The sequence below is a fragment of the Mytilus galloprovincialis genome, chromosome 8 (assembly GCF_965363235.1).
Source record: "Mytilus galloprovincialis chromosome 8, xbMytGall1.hap1.1, whole genome shotgun sequence".
Taxonomy (NCBI): domain Eukaryota; kingdom Metazoa; phylum Mollusca; class Bivalvia; order Mytilida; family Mytilidae; genus Mytilus; species Mytilus galloprovincialis.
In genome coordinates, this window is record NC_134845.1 from 12,035,018 (window position 1) to 12,046,176 (window position 11,159).

An 11,159-nucleotide genomic window follows, 5' to 3' on the forward strand; every position below is an offset into this window, starting at 1 on the left:
CTGCGTCCTTTGTTTAATATTCACATAGACCAAGGTGAGCGACACAGGCTCTTTAGAGCCTCTAGTTTCACTTTCTAATCCACTTTGCAGCTATTGAATTTTACAATTTTCTAATTAGCTTGATGTAGTTGATGAATAAGAAAAGATCCAAGTTTTAAATATATCTGTGACGATTTATTTTGCATTATTTTTCTACTCACAAAAAATAATAACTCGCACAAATAAGTTGGTTTACAGTATGAAATACTACAATCAAGTTTTAATCTAGGAAAAACATAGCCCTTTTAGCTTTCATCATGATTCTTTTAATAAATTTACATTTACAACACCTTTCACATTTATTACACAGGTAGGAATCATATAAGTAAAGCTTTTGGATACATTTTTGATGAGACAGCAATAAACAAAATTGAAAGCAAACAATAGTGAAGAGGTCAACAGTAGTCTTTACTGAATGTCTAAATCAGCCAATTACTACTTTGTAATTCATTTTTATGTTCTTCTATGCAAGCCAATGTACCAAGTGCCATCAATTCATGTATAACAAATAAATAAAAACACAAAAGTATTTCATAAAAATGTATTACCTAATAGAAATATGAAATCATAATATCTTATCTACATGTTTCTTTTTATGTTACCTCAGATAAAGAGTATTGTTTTTGACAAGACTGGAACAGTGACACATGGTGTACCAAAAGTATCACGAGTTGCCAAGTTTGTTGATGACCAAGTTTGTTCATTAATGAAGCTGTTAGCCATTGCAGGGACAGCCGAGGCCAGCAGTGAACATCCAATAGCATCAGCTATTGTCAAATATACAAAACAGGTACAGTATACAGTACATTATACAATACATCCAGCTTTCTGAGCTTGTCTCATCAGCTTATTTTAACAAATCCTCAACAGACTTACACAATCTTGAATTAGAAAACAATCTAGATGCATCTTAATCTTAGTTTTGATGATAATCAAGCCTATTCGTTCCTGAGTGATGGGACTACATGTATTATGTTTTTACATGAAGAACATTTTTACTTTTCTCATGATCTATAGCTCAAATTAGTTTTCATGAATCCTAATGTTTATTTATTTTATGTAATGCCTAGTTGTATATAGACTAGCTGTAACTTTGTAGCTATTACAGGAATAAACTGTGCAATAAATTCATTTCACATGTTAAATGTGATTTCAGACTTTAAATGCAGATAACCTGGGTAAAGTCAGTGATTTCCAAGCAGTTCCTGGATGTGGCCTGAAATGTACTGTATCTCAGATAGAATCTTTACTTACCAACTTAGATCTAGAGCAAATCAACAATCGTAAAAATGAAGTCGGGAGCCTTCGTATCAAAACTGAAAATGTTTTAAATGATGGCAATACTGCTATACATATAGAGGGTAGGTTAAATAAAATCAAATGTGATAAACCCTATAGATATTATAGAAGTTAGGTTAAATAAAATCAGTTGTGATAAAACCTATAGATATTATAGAAGTTAGGTTAAATAAAATCAATTGTGATTAAATCTATAGATAAAAAAGCTCACAGTAAAAGCTTATAAATTCTATCAACAAATTATTATGTATTAAAGAACTCTGTTTAAAACTGTAAAAAGTCATCAGTTCATTGCTCAGTGACTTTTGAAAGTCTTTAGCTTTGTCTTACTTGCTTCAAGTGGGGTGTAATGTATCTGCATTCACATCTCATCATGAGTTACCAATTTTATTATGAGACTAGTTCAACATGCTAAGAGGGCCTTCATGATTGTTCAAGTATTTTCTTCTGTTCTGAAGAGAGTAAAAAATAATTTTACCCATGATTATGCAATTTAAGGTGTGAAAACAGTACTTTTACTTTCTCATAACAATTTATAATCCAATATTCCTACATCAACAGATATAGAACTTATGGGAGCCTCAGCACCTCAGCCATATCAGGTGTTGATTGGTAACAGAGAATGGATGCAGCGCAATGGACTGATCGTCACAGATCTAATGGATAAGACTATGTCAGAACATGAAGATCAGGGTCACACAGCTGTTTTATGTGCAATAGATGGTAATTTATTTTAAAAACTTTTGTAGAGCATGATTATTCTATATTTTCTATTTCAAGAACTAATATAATTGGTTTATAATTCATTGACTTGCTATTAAGATGAGGAAGCCTACTGTTTCAAGCCAACATTGAATTACAAAAAAAGGTATTAAAGAAAGTACATTGTGGGGTTTTAAGGACATGTTTGTTGTAATTTACTCTGGAAATTGTATATGGGAGGCCTAGGTATATAAGAATATTTTATATTAAATTTAATTACTCTTTGTGAAATAGATCATAAAGTTAGATATGAGAAGAATGCATGTTAAATGAAAGTGCAACTTGTTACTCATTCTCCTAGAGAATATATATAGAGTGACTTCTGAAGCCCAATAGTTGCATATCATTCAGAAAATGACTTGATTTATTTTCTAGGTATTTTGGTAGCCATGTTAGCTGTGGCAGATACTGTGAAGTCAGAGGCCCACCTTGCCATCACTACACTTAGAGAAATGGGATTACAAGTTATCTTACTGACTGGAGACAATCAGAAAACAGCAAGGGCTATTGCCAGACAGGTATGGTTACCTTAATTCATTACTGGAGTCTTAAAATCAACCATATACAGAAAAACTCCTTTTTAGGTCTGTACGTCTAGAAATTGGTTTCCTTTTTCTAACTTTGATTGCCTCAACCACATGTTATGAAACTGATAATGCTTAACAATACTAGTTAACACAACACACAGATCAAGTTTGAATTTGGATGGCCTCACTTTTACCCTTCTAGAGTTATGCCCCTTTACAAATGGAAAAATTGCTGAATTTTTTTCATTTCCTTTCTCTGACTTAAGTTTGCCTCGACCAAATGTTATGAATCATGTACACAATGCGTATTACCACAAAACTCAGATCCAGTACAAATTTGGGTAGTGTCACTTTGACTGTTCTTGAATTATGTTCCTTTATAAAGTTATATGCAAGCAGGGGTATCATCTGTTTCCCATAGACACTTTTCCCATTTATTGGGGAAGTATTTGGTTACATGGCAGATGCTAAATTGAAGAATATGTAAGATATGCTTAACACTGAATGTATTTGATTAACATTTCTCCATCAAACATAGAGATACAAGGTGTTAACATTGATACTTATTCTCCAAGATGATAAGTATGTGTAGTTTTAGTTTAGTGTAAACATCACATCTCTATTTTATTAATTGCTTCAGTGGCCTTACAGTTACATTATTGCCTTAAGTTGCTTAGTTTGGGAGGTTGTGGGTTTTTAATCCCTGGCTTGGTCATGTCAAAGGCTTCTCTGCTAAGATTGCAATATTTATGAGAAAGAGCAAATGACTGGTCAGAGTTAGAATAATTTATAAGAGGATGGTGATTTGTCTCACTACAAAGTGATACTTTGTAATTTGTAAACATGCAAGTTCAAAATCAGGCTCAGTGTGTTGGTCTCATAAAACATAAAAAAAGAAGATGTGGTATGATTGCCAGATATTCTCAATTTTCGACATCAAAACCCCCTGGTTTAAGTAGGCCAAGATTCAGATACAATATATTTATCTCTATTCTACAGCAAAATAAACAAATCAGTCCATTTCAATTTATTTTTCAATTTAAAATTTCATAAAAACGAAAATGCTGCGAAAGGATTTTATTGTCTTGGCATGGCAACGAAACAAGTATGTTTACGCAACAAAAAATCAAATGTAAATACCAGGCGTTTTAAAGCTTCTTGTACGCCTCAGAAAGAAAACTACCTTGGAAGAAAATATAAAAATTAAATTGAATTGTATAATATTACTAATATTATTAAAATTGGGTAAAACGGAATAGCCAAAACAATATCATATGTATAACGCTTTCACAGTATTTAAATTGGTATTTAACCCTTAGCTAACGCTCAGGGTAAAATAATTGAATGTAAATGTCCAACCCATGGTTAAATAAAAATAAATCTATGGCTGCCATGAATTATTTCTTAAGTAATGCATTTGAATGTGCCTAAAGAATGTTTGATAATAGGTTAATATGTTGTCATTTATTTCCAGGTGGGAATACAGAAAGTTTTTGCTGAGGTTTTACCATCACACAAAGTGAAGAAAATAAAACAATTACAGAGTAGTGGTCAGAAAGTAGCCATGGTTGGTGATGGAGTGAACGACTCGCCAGCGCTAGCCCAGGCTGATGTTGGTATAGCTATAGGTACAGGCACAGATGTAGCAGTTGAAGCAGCAGATATTGTTCTCATCAAGGTATGTATAATGACTCACCAGCACTAGCTCAGGCTGATGTTGGTATAGCTATAGGTACAGGCACCATTGTAGAAGTTGAAGCAACAGATATTGTTCTTATCAAGGTATGTATAATGACTCGCCAGCACTAGCTCAGGCTGATGTTGGTATAGCTATAGGTACAGGCACCATTGTAGAAGTTGAAGCAACAGATATTGTTCTTATCAAGGTATGTATAATGACTCGCCAGCGCTAGCCCAGGCTGATGTTGGTATAGCTATAGGTAAAGGCACAGATGTAATACGTTTTCTGTTTATTCGAAATAACCTTAAATATGTAGGTGATACATGAAAACTTTTAAGTTCAATCTGATCTGTATTTGCTATTTATATTTCAGAATGATTTACTTGATGTAGTTGCTGCCATTAAATTATCCAAGATGACAGTTAGAAGAATCAGAATCAATTTTGTAGCTGCTTCTGTCTACAACCTGATAGGGATACCTATTGCTGCAGGTACAGTTCAGATCTCATCAAAAATTTTATCTCATGGTCAAATTTATTTTAAGTTCTCTTGGCCTAAAAGGTCTTGTGAGTTTTATATTTCCCCTGAATGATGATTTTGGCATGTTTATTATAATCTATTGGGGTAAGAGAAAGAAATTTAAAGGCTTTAATGATCAACAAAATAAGATAGTGAGTCAACATGGCTACTGGTCAAAGGTTTTATTGTCATTAAACTGTTTGCAAAAATGAAAAAACAAAAAAAACAAAAACAAACATTTTTTACTGGTTGAGCAAATTTAAAGACTTTTTGGAACATCTTGTTTGTTCAAGCAAGCTTGTTAAAGTAGGAGACTTATCTTTTGATGTAGAATTATGATATATTGGATGTAGGGTTTATAACCATAAAGTTACTTGTTCCCTGCTGTTATAACCCTCTTTTGAACTTGAATTTTCATCTCAAAGGCAGAATCCAACCTGTTGTGGAAACTAACAGTAAGCTTTTATTAACCAGATTTTCTAACATAGACTTATGATATCTCCTGGTACATGTTTAGTCTTTTAAAAAATAAATATTTGATATCTTTGTTTACAGGTGTGTTTTCACCACTTGGTTTGACCTTGAAACCTTGGATGGCCTCTGCTGCCATGGCAATGTCCTCTGTCTCTGTTGTGACATCTTCACTGCTTCTTAAGTTGTAAGTTAAAACAATTTCTACTCATTAAAAGTCTGCATCATTGTTATTGCTAAAATATTTAAGGAATAACAAGGTACACATGTTCAGTTATACTGCTTTAGAAGAGGGTGGTAAAGGGTTATTTTCGTGATTGCCGTTTTTTATTTCATGTTCAACGTGTTTTTACTTTTTTATTTGACGTTCAGTCGTGCAAGACGGGTGCCTCGTTCAACGTGTTCTGCTTATTTAATTTTACGTGCATCGTGATTTTCAAAGTCTTATTTTGCGTGCTCGGTATTTTTCAAATAAAATTCAAACACTAGGCAGGGATCATCAAGAAATACTTTTTTAAAAGCCGTAAACCAATTATATCATAAAAGTGTGTACTAAATCGGGAATATCAAGTAAAACAAAGAGTTAATATATACAAGAAGGCAGTGACTCAGTCACAAAAGGTTCAAATTAAAGTATTTATTTTTCGTGCAACGTTCATTACAGAAATTATTTCATGTCAACGTGAAATTATGTCTTATTTCACGTTTTCTTCGTGCAAGCACCCCCTTTACCACCCTCTTAGAAATGAATATAATATTAAGTAGGTTATAATTTAAATATAATATAAAAATATGGAGTAAAAGACTTCAAAAAAATTGTTAGTTTTTAGCAATATATAATTTGGCAAAACTTGCGCTTTTAGGTCTCATTTGAATCACAAAAATGGTTTATTTCCAGATATATATAAAAGTGCAACTATTAATTTATTACTTTTTGTTTATAGGTTTAAGAAGCCAAAGAAAGAGAAATTGCTGACACAGGAATATCATATGCAATTTGTCAAGGACCAGTCACTTGAAATATCAGTACAGAGAGGTATAGGCTATGAGGGAACCAGTAGAGAAGGAAGTACACAAGGGAGCTTACTCTCTCGACTCAGTGGAAAACGTAAACCACAATCTGTAGATCACACCAGTCTGTTGGAAAACAATGAAGATGAGGAAGACTCCGACCAAAACACCAAGTTGTAAAAACTTCTTGAATAAATAACATTCAACTATTTACATGTGCAGAACTAGTGCTAATTTAAGATATGTTATATTTATTTATATTTATATTATTTTCATTCTCAATCAACAAACAAAAAGAATGTGAACTTTTACTGAAACTAAAGATTGAGTAAACCTGTAGATTTAATGTATTAAGATTATTTTCACATATGTTTGTTTCTGGTGCTTTTTTGTTATTTTATTGTAATTTGAAATCAGCAGTTCACTAAATCCAGTTTAGTTTTATTTTAAAAAGTCACACTTCTAACTATTTGATAAAATACAGGAGGTTATATCCTTGTTTATACTACAGCAATATTGATAACGAAAACTTGGCTGTTCACTTCCTTTTATGTTGGATGTTTATTCCAGATATCTGCACTATGAAAGGGACCACATTTTCTTAACCTTACAAAAATGTATTTGTTAAATATTATAGTATGATCACTTTCATTACCATTTGATAAAAAATCTTTTATGTATATACATTTTTAATCATTTGATATGTTTCATATAATCATGAGTACCATTTAGTAATTACTACACATTATTATAATTTCCTTTGAACCAATCAGGATTACTTGTCTTTGGTATAGTTTATATGAAATAATACAATGTTAACCATCTGAATAGACATATATATGTCTTTTAGTTATTTATATTATTGATTGTCTATCTTATTGACATCACAACTCCTGTTGACATTCAAGTTCCAAAAGTCAAAGTTTCTACAAGTTAAAAAAGTAAATGATATAAAAAGGAAAAGTGAAGAAACAATCACTGATGGGATTTCAAGGTCACTAAACATCTCCATAGTAGTATAAGAAACAAGTAGAATATGGATTAATCTAGAGAGTTAAACACTTCTATTATATTGTATCTTAATGTCATGAAAAATGTTGTTCATTGCAATGAAAATTAAAACAGGGACCAAAATAGCGCAATTATATCATTTTGATTTCTGAATTTCATTGAAAAGAGTAAAGTATATCACTGCAATCAAATTTCTAAGTTTTCATACATTGTTAAAGATTTTATAAAAACGTTAATTATGTGTCACAAATTACAACATAAACATATCTTGTGAATTATGTATATATACTGTTATGATATATTTTTGTATCGGTTTATTATCATGAGTGTATTTATGATTGTTTTCTCCTGAAATGTCAATCCCTACAAAGATACATATAGATCATGGTGTTCTAGAGAGGTTTTCAGGTGTTTGAAACCCTATCAACTAACATCCTAACAACCTTCTTTGAATACAGTCTATGATATTAGATTTTACAATTACATATACTGATAACTGAACACTTTGATCATACAGTATTTTGATCTGATTATAAATGAAATGATATTAACTTTTGAAGATCTTATTTGAATAAATAATCATGAGTAATGTATTTTCTGCAAATAGAAAAATAATTTAAAATGTAAAACTTTGATCTTTCCTTATTTGACTTCATCCAATTACAATGGATTTATTTATTTTTGTGGTATTCAATTTTCGTGGATCACTGAAAACTTGTATGTTCGTGGATATTTGATTTTGTGGTTTTGCAAATCTCTGTATACAAAGCCTTTTGAAAAAGTTATATTCCTTGAACATTTGAATTCGTTTTTCACCTGTACCCACAAAACCCACAGAAATGGGTATCCAATGAGTATTAATGAATCCACAATAATTCAATCACTGGCAAGTTGGCAAGAATAGGCTTTATGCCAAAATTTATACATTTATATATCAGCTTTTGTGTTAATTACAGTATCAGGGGTGGATCCAGCCATTTTTTAAAGGGCGTACCCAAACCAGGATAAAGGGGGTCGGGAAAGGGTGTTTTCCAACTATATGTTCCAATTCAAATTCATTGATCATCCATAAAAAAACAAGGGTTCCAACCCTAACCTCCCCTAATGTTTTTATATAATACAGGATAAACAATATAATAATTGTGTGTATAAACTACCAAAATTACATTTAAAAGGTTGAACACTTTTATCTGATTGACTCAGACTACCGAGATATTTGTGATATACACTGTGATAAATGTTACCGGTATTTAATGTATATATGTCTTTAAAGATATTCTAAAGTATACAGATATTGTAATAAAATCGAAACTCAGAAAAGATAGCTTTTGTTTTTATTTCTCATCTTGTCCAAATGGCTGTTAACTTTAAAAAGAATCTTCTCTGAAACTATTGGACCAATCAGACCCAAACTTGACAAAAATAATCATTTGTGTATCTTGTGTGTGTAATAAATGTGTCTGATGATTATGCCCAACAACATGGTTTAAGAAAGAAATAATGGTCAAATTCAATTTTTGTCTATTATCTTGAAAACTGCTATAGATAGAGAAAATCTTACAATGTAGAAATGTTCATAATGTTGACATCTACATACTGTCTATTTACATTTACTATGTTCGACTACTCCTTAAAGGAGTTTATAGTCAGACTACTCCTTAAAGGAGTTTATAGTCAGACTACTCCTTAAAGGAGTTTATAGTCAGACTACTCCTTAAAGGAGTTGATAGTCAGACTACTCCTTAAAGGAGTTTATTAAACTTAAATGACAAATACCTTTTTTCCATTTTTGTCTCTTATCTTAAAAATATGACAAATAGCGAAAAAAAAACTTCAGTATAATGGAAAAACATACAAATTATAGGCAATTCAAGTTTACTTAAAATAAAAGAAATGTTTGTTATGACTTATATATTCTAGTTTACAATGTTTTAGAGCATCTATTGTTGGAGGACCTTCAAATCATACAAACCATACCATAATTAATTGCTTCATTGCTTGTCTATAAAGATAAGCCTCATCTTAACTCCAAGACTAACCATTATAAAGAATTTTGATCAGCTTGATGTTGTTCTCGATTTTTGTTTTCATATTCCTTTTATGTATATTGATACAACAGTCATAAAGAGCAAAAGAGAAACACAATTGTTTTAAAATGTTTGCTCAAAAGTACATTATGGATCAGGTTTCTGAGTTTTAAAAACAAATCTTTACCCCTTAACACCATGAATCTAGAATACGACCACATTTGTTTTATGTAAACTTTATTGACAATACATCAATGTCACCAACTGATCACAGGTAAGAAACCTTGTCTTTTGCTCTCTTTATTTTATAAGGTTGATCAAGAATTCGGTGTTTAAAAATAAATAATGATTGTCAGTGTTGGATGCATGTACACTTTCCTAGACTTGGAGATGGCTGGCTTTACAGTGGACATATTCAGTCATTGGTGATCATATCATCTTATGATGTCTTATTTAACTAAATAGTTTACATTTCAAGAATATATAAAAAAAACAATGTGACATGTGATACTGAAATCCCAACAGCATAATGCATGTTACAAGTTTTGGTTAACTTTTGTATCAAGACATAGAAAAATACACATTCAACTGATTAAAGGAATTAATTTGTATCCGAGAGACAACATAAATTTTACTCTCTAAACTTTAGTTTAAGAAAAAATCAAAACAGTAAAAATGGAAAGTATAAATTTGCTATCCAAGAAAACTATTTTATTGAAAATTACAGACTTTCGAACAAAATAAGTTTTAAAAGGTTAAAAATAGAACATTGCCTAGATCTGAGTTATGCTACTTTGTCCGATGAATATCATTTCAAACCACTAAAACTGACGACAAATTCAAAATCCCTCAAGTTTTTAATTTTGTCGCCTCAACCTTCACCAATGATGATGATGACGAATGGCTGCTTAACATCCAGCGGCAAATTGATATGCATATTCAGTAGGAGAACCTATTAATGTTATACGAATATTAACCCTTCTATCTACTAGATCTACTGAGCCGGAATTTTAATGTGCATGCTCACAAGATAGAAGATATTCATCAAGTGGGTTTCTGTATGGTCTTTGTGACGACATAAAACCAACCAAATGATGTTCAGAAATATGACTTGAAGAAGTGAACCATCTGCTTTACTTAGTCTGAGCGAACGCTAATTATCGAATCTTGTTTTAGCAGGAGTACTGAGATAGTTGTCAATAATGAACCAGCTTTTCATACTACCTTGTTCAAGTTTTCCACATAATAAAACGAAAACAGAACTAAATAAACATTAATACATTTTCTTTCTTAGAGCCACACAACATACGTAATTTTCTACACAAAGGAAATGCATGTACCCAGCCAGAAATATAAAAGTTTTTCTATTCGTTGGTGTGTTTGAGATTTTGTTTTTGCCATTTGATAAGGCATTTTTCGTTTTAAATTTTCCTCTGAGTTCGGTATTTTTTTGTTCAACTTCATACATAGAACAAGGTTAAACAAGATTTATATTACTAAATCCTACCCTTTCTCGAACAGTGGAATGCCAATTGGTTAAAAAGAAGAATGTAACATGTATTTTAACACAACACATTTGTGTTGTAGTATACTATACAAATCTGGATGGGATTTATAGAATAAATAGTAAATGAGCAAAGTCTGCATAAAAATGGCAAAAAAATCAACAGAGAAATAGATGACACAAAGTAAAGTCAAAGAGAATAATGGAGTGCTTCAACAAAACAATATACAGCGAGGCAAACTCTCTGCTACGATGTTGTAGTGCAGTGTAGTGTCTATTGTTTGGTCTCTCAAATCACAACGCCCAAC

General features: G+C 31.4%; 1 protein-coding gene across 1 annotated transcript in view; it reads left to right on the forward strand.

The window, feature by feature from the left end:
• Positions 1 to 6,755, forward strand: part of LOC143085088 (copper-transporting ATPase 1-like) — a 33,348-nt gene extending 26,593 nt beyond the window's left edge. The window contains exons 14-21 of the mRNA XM_076261273.1: positions 647 to 829; positions 1,196 to 1,400; positions 1,900 to 2,061; positions 2,476 to 2,618; positions 4,102 to 4,305; positions 4,682 to 4,799; positions 5,383 to 5,485; positions 6,243 to 6,755. Coding sequence (XP_076117388.1) covers positions 647 to 829; positions 1,196 to 1,400; positions 1,900 to 2,061; positions 2,476 to 2,618; positions 4,102 to 4,305; positions 4,682 to 4,799; positions 5,383 to 5,485; positions 6,243 to 6,489 — 1,365 coding nt within the window. The 3' untranslated portion in view covers positions 6,490 to 6,755. The remainder of the gene's footprint in view (positions 1 to 646; positions 830 to 1,195; positions 1,401 to 1,899; positions 2,062 to 2,475; positions 2,619 to 4,101; positions 4,306 to 4,681; positions 4,800 to 5,382; positions 5,486 to 6,242) is intronic.
• Positions 6,756 to 11,159: the final 4,404 nt, after the last annotated feature.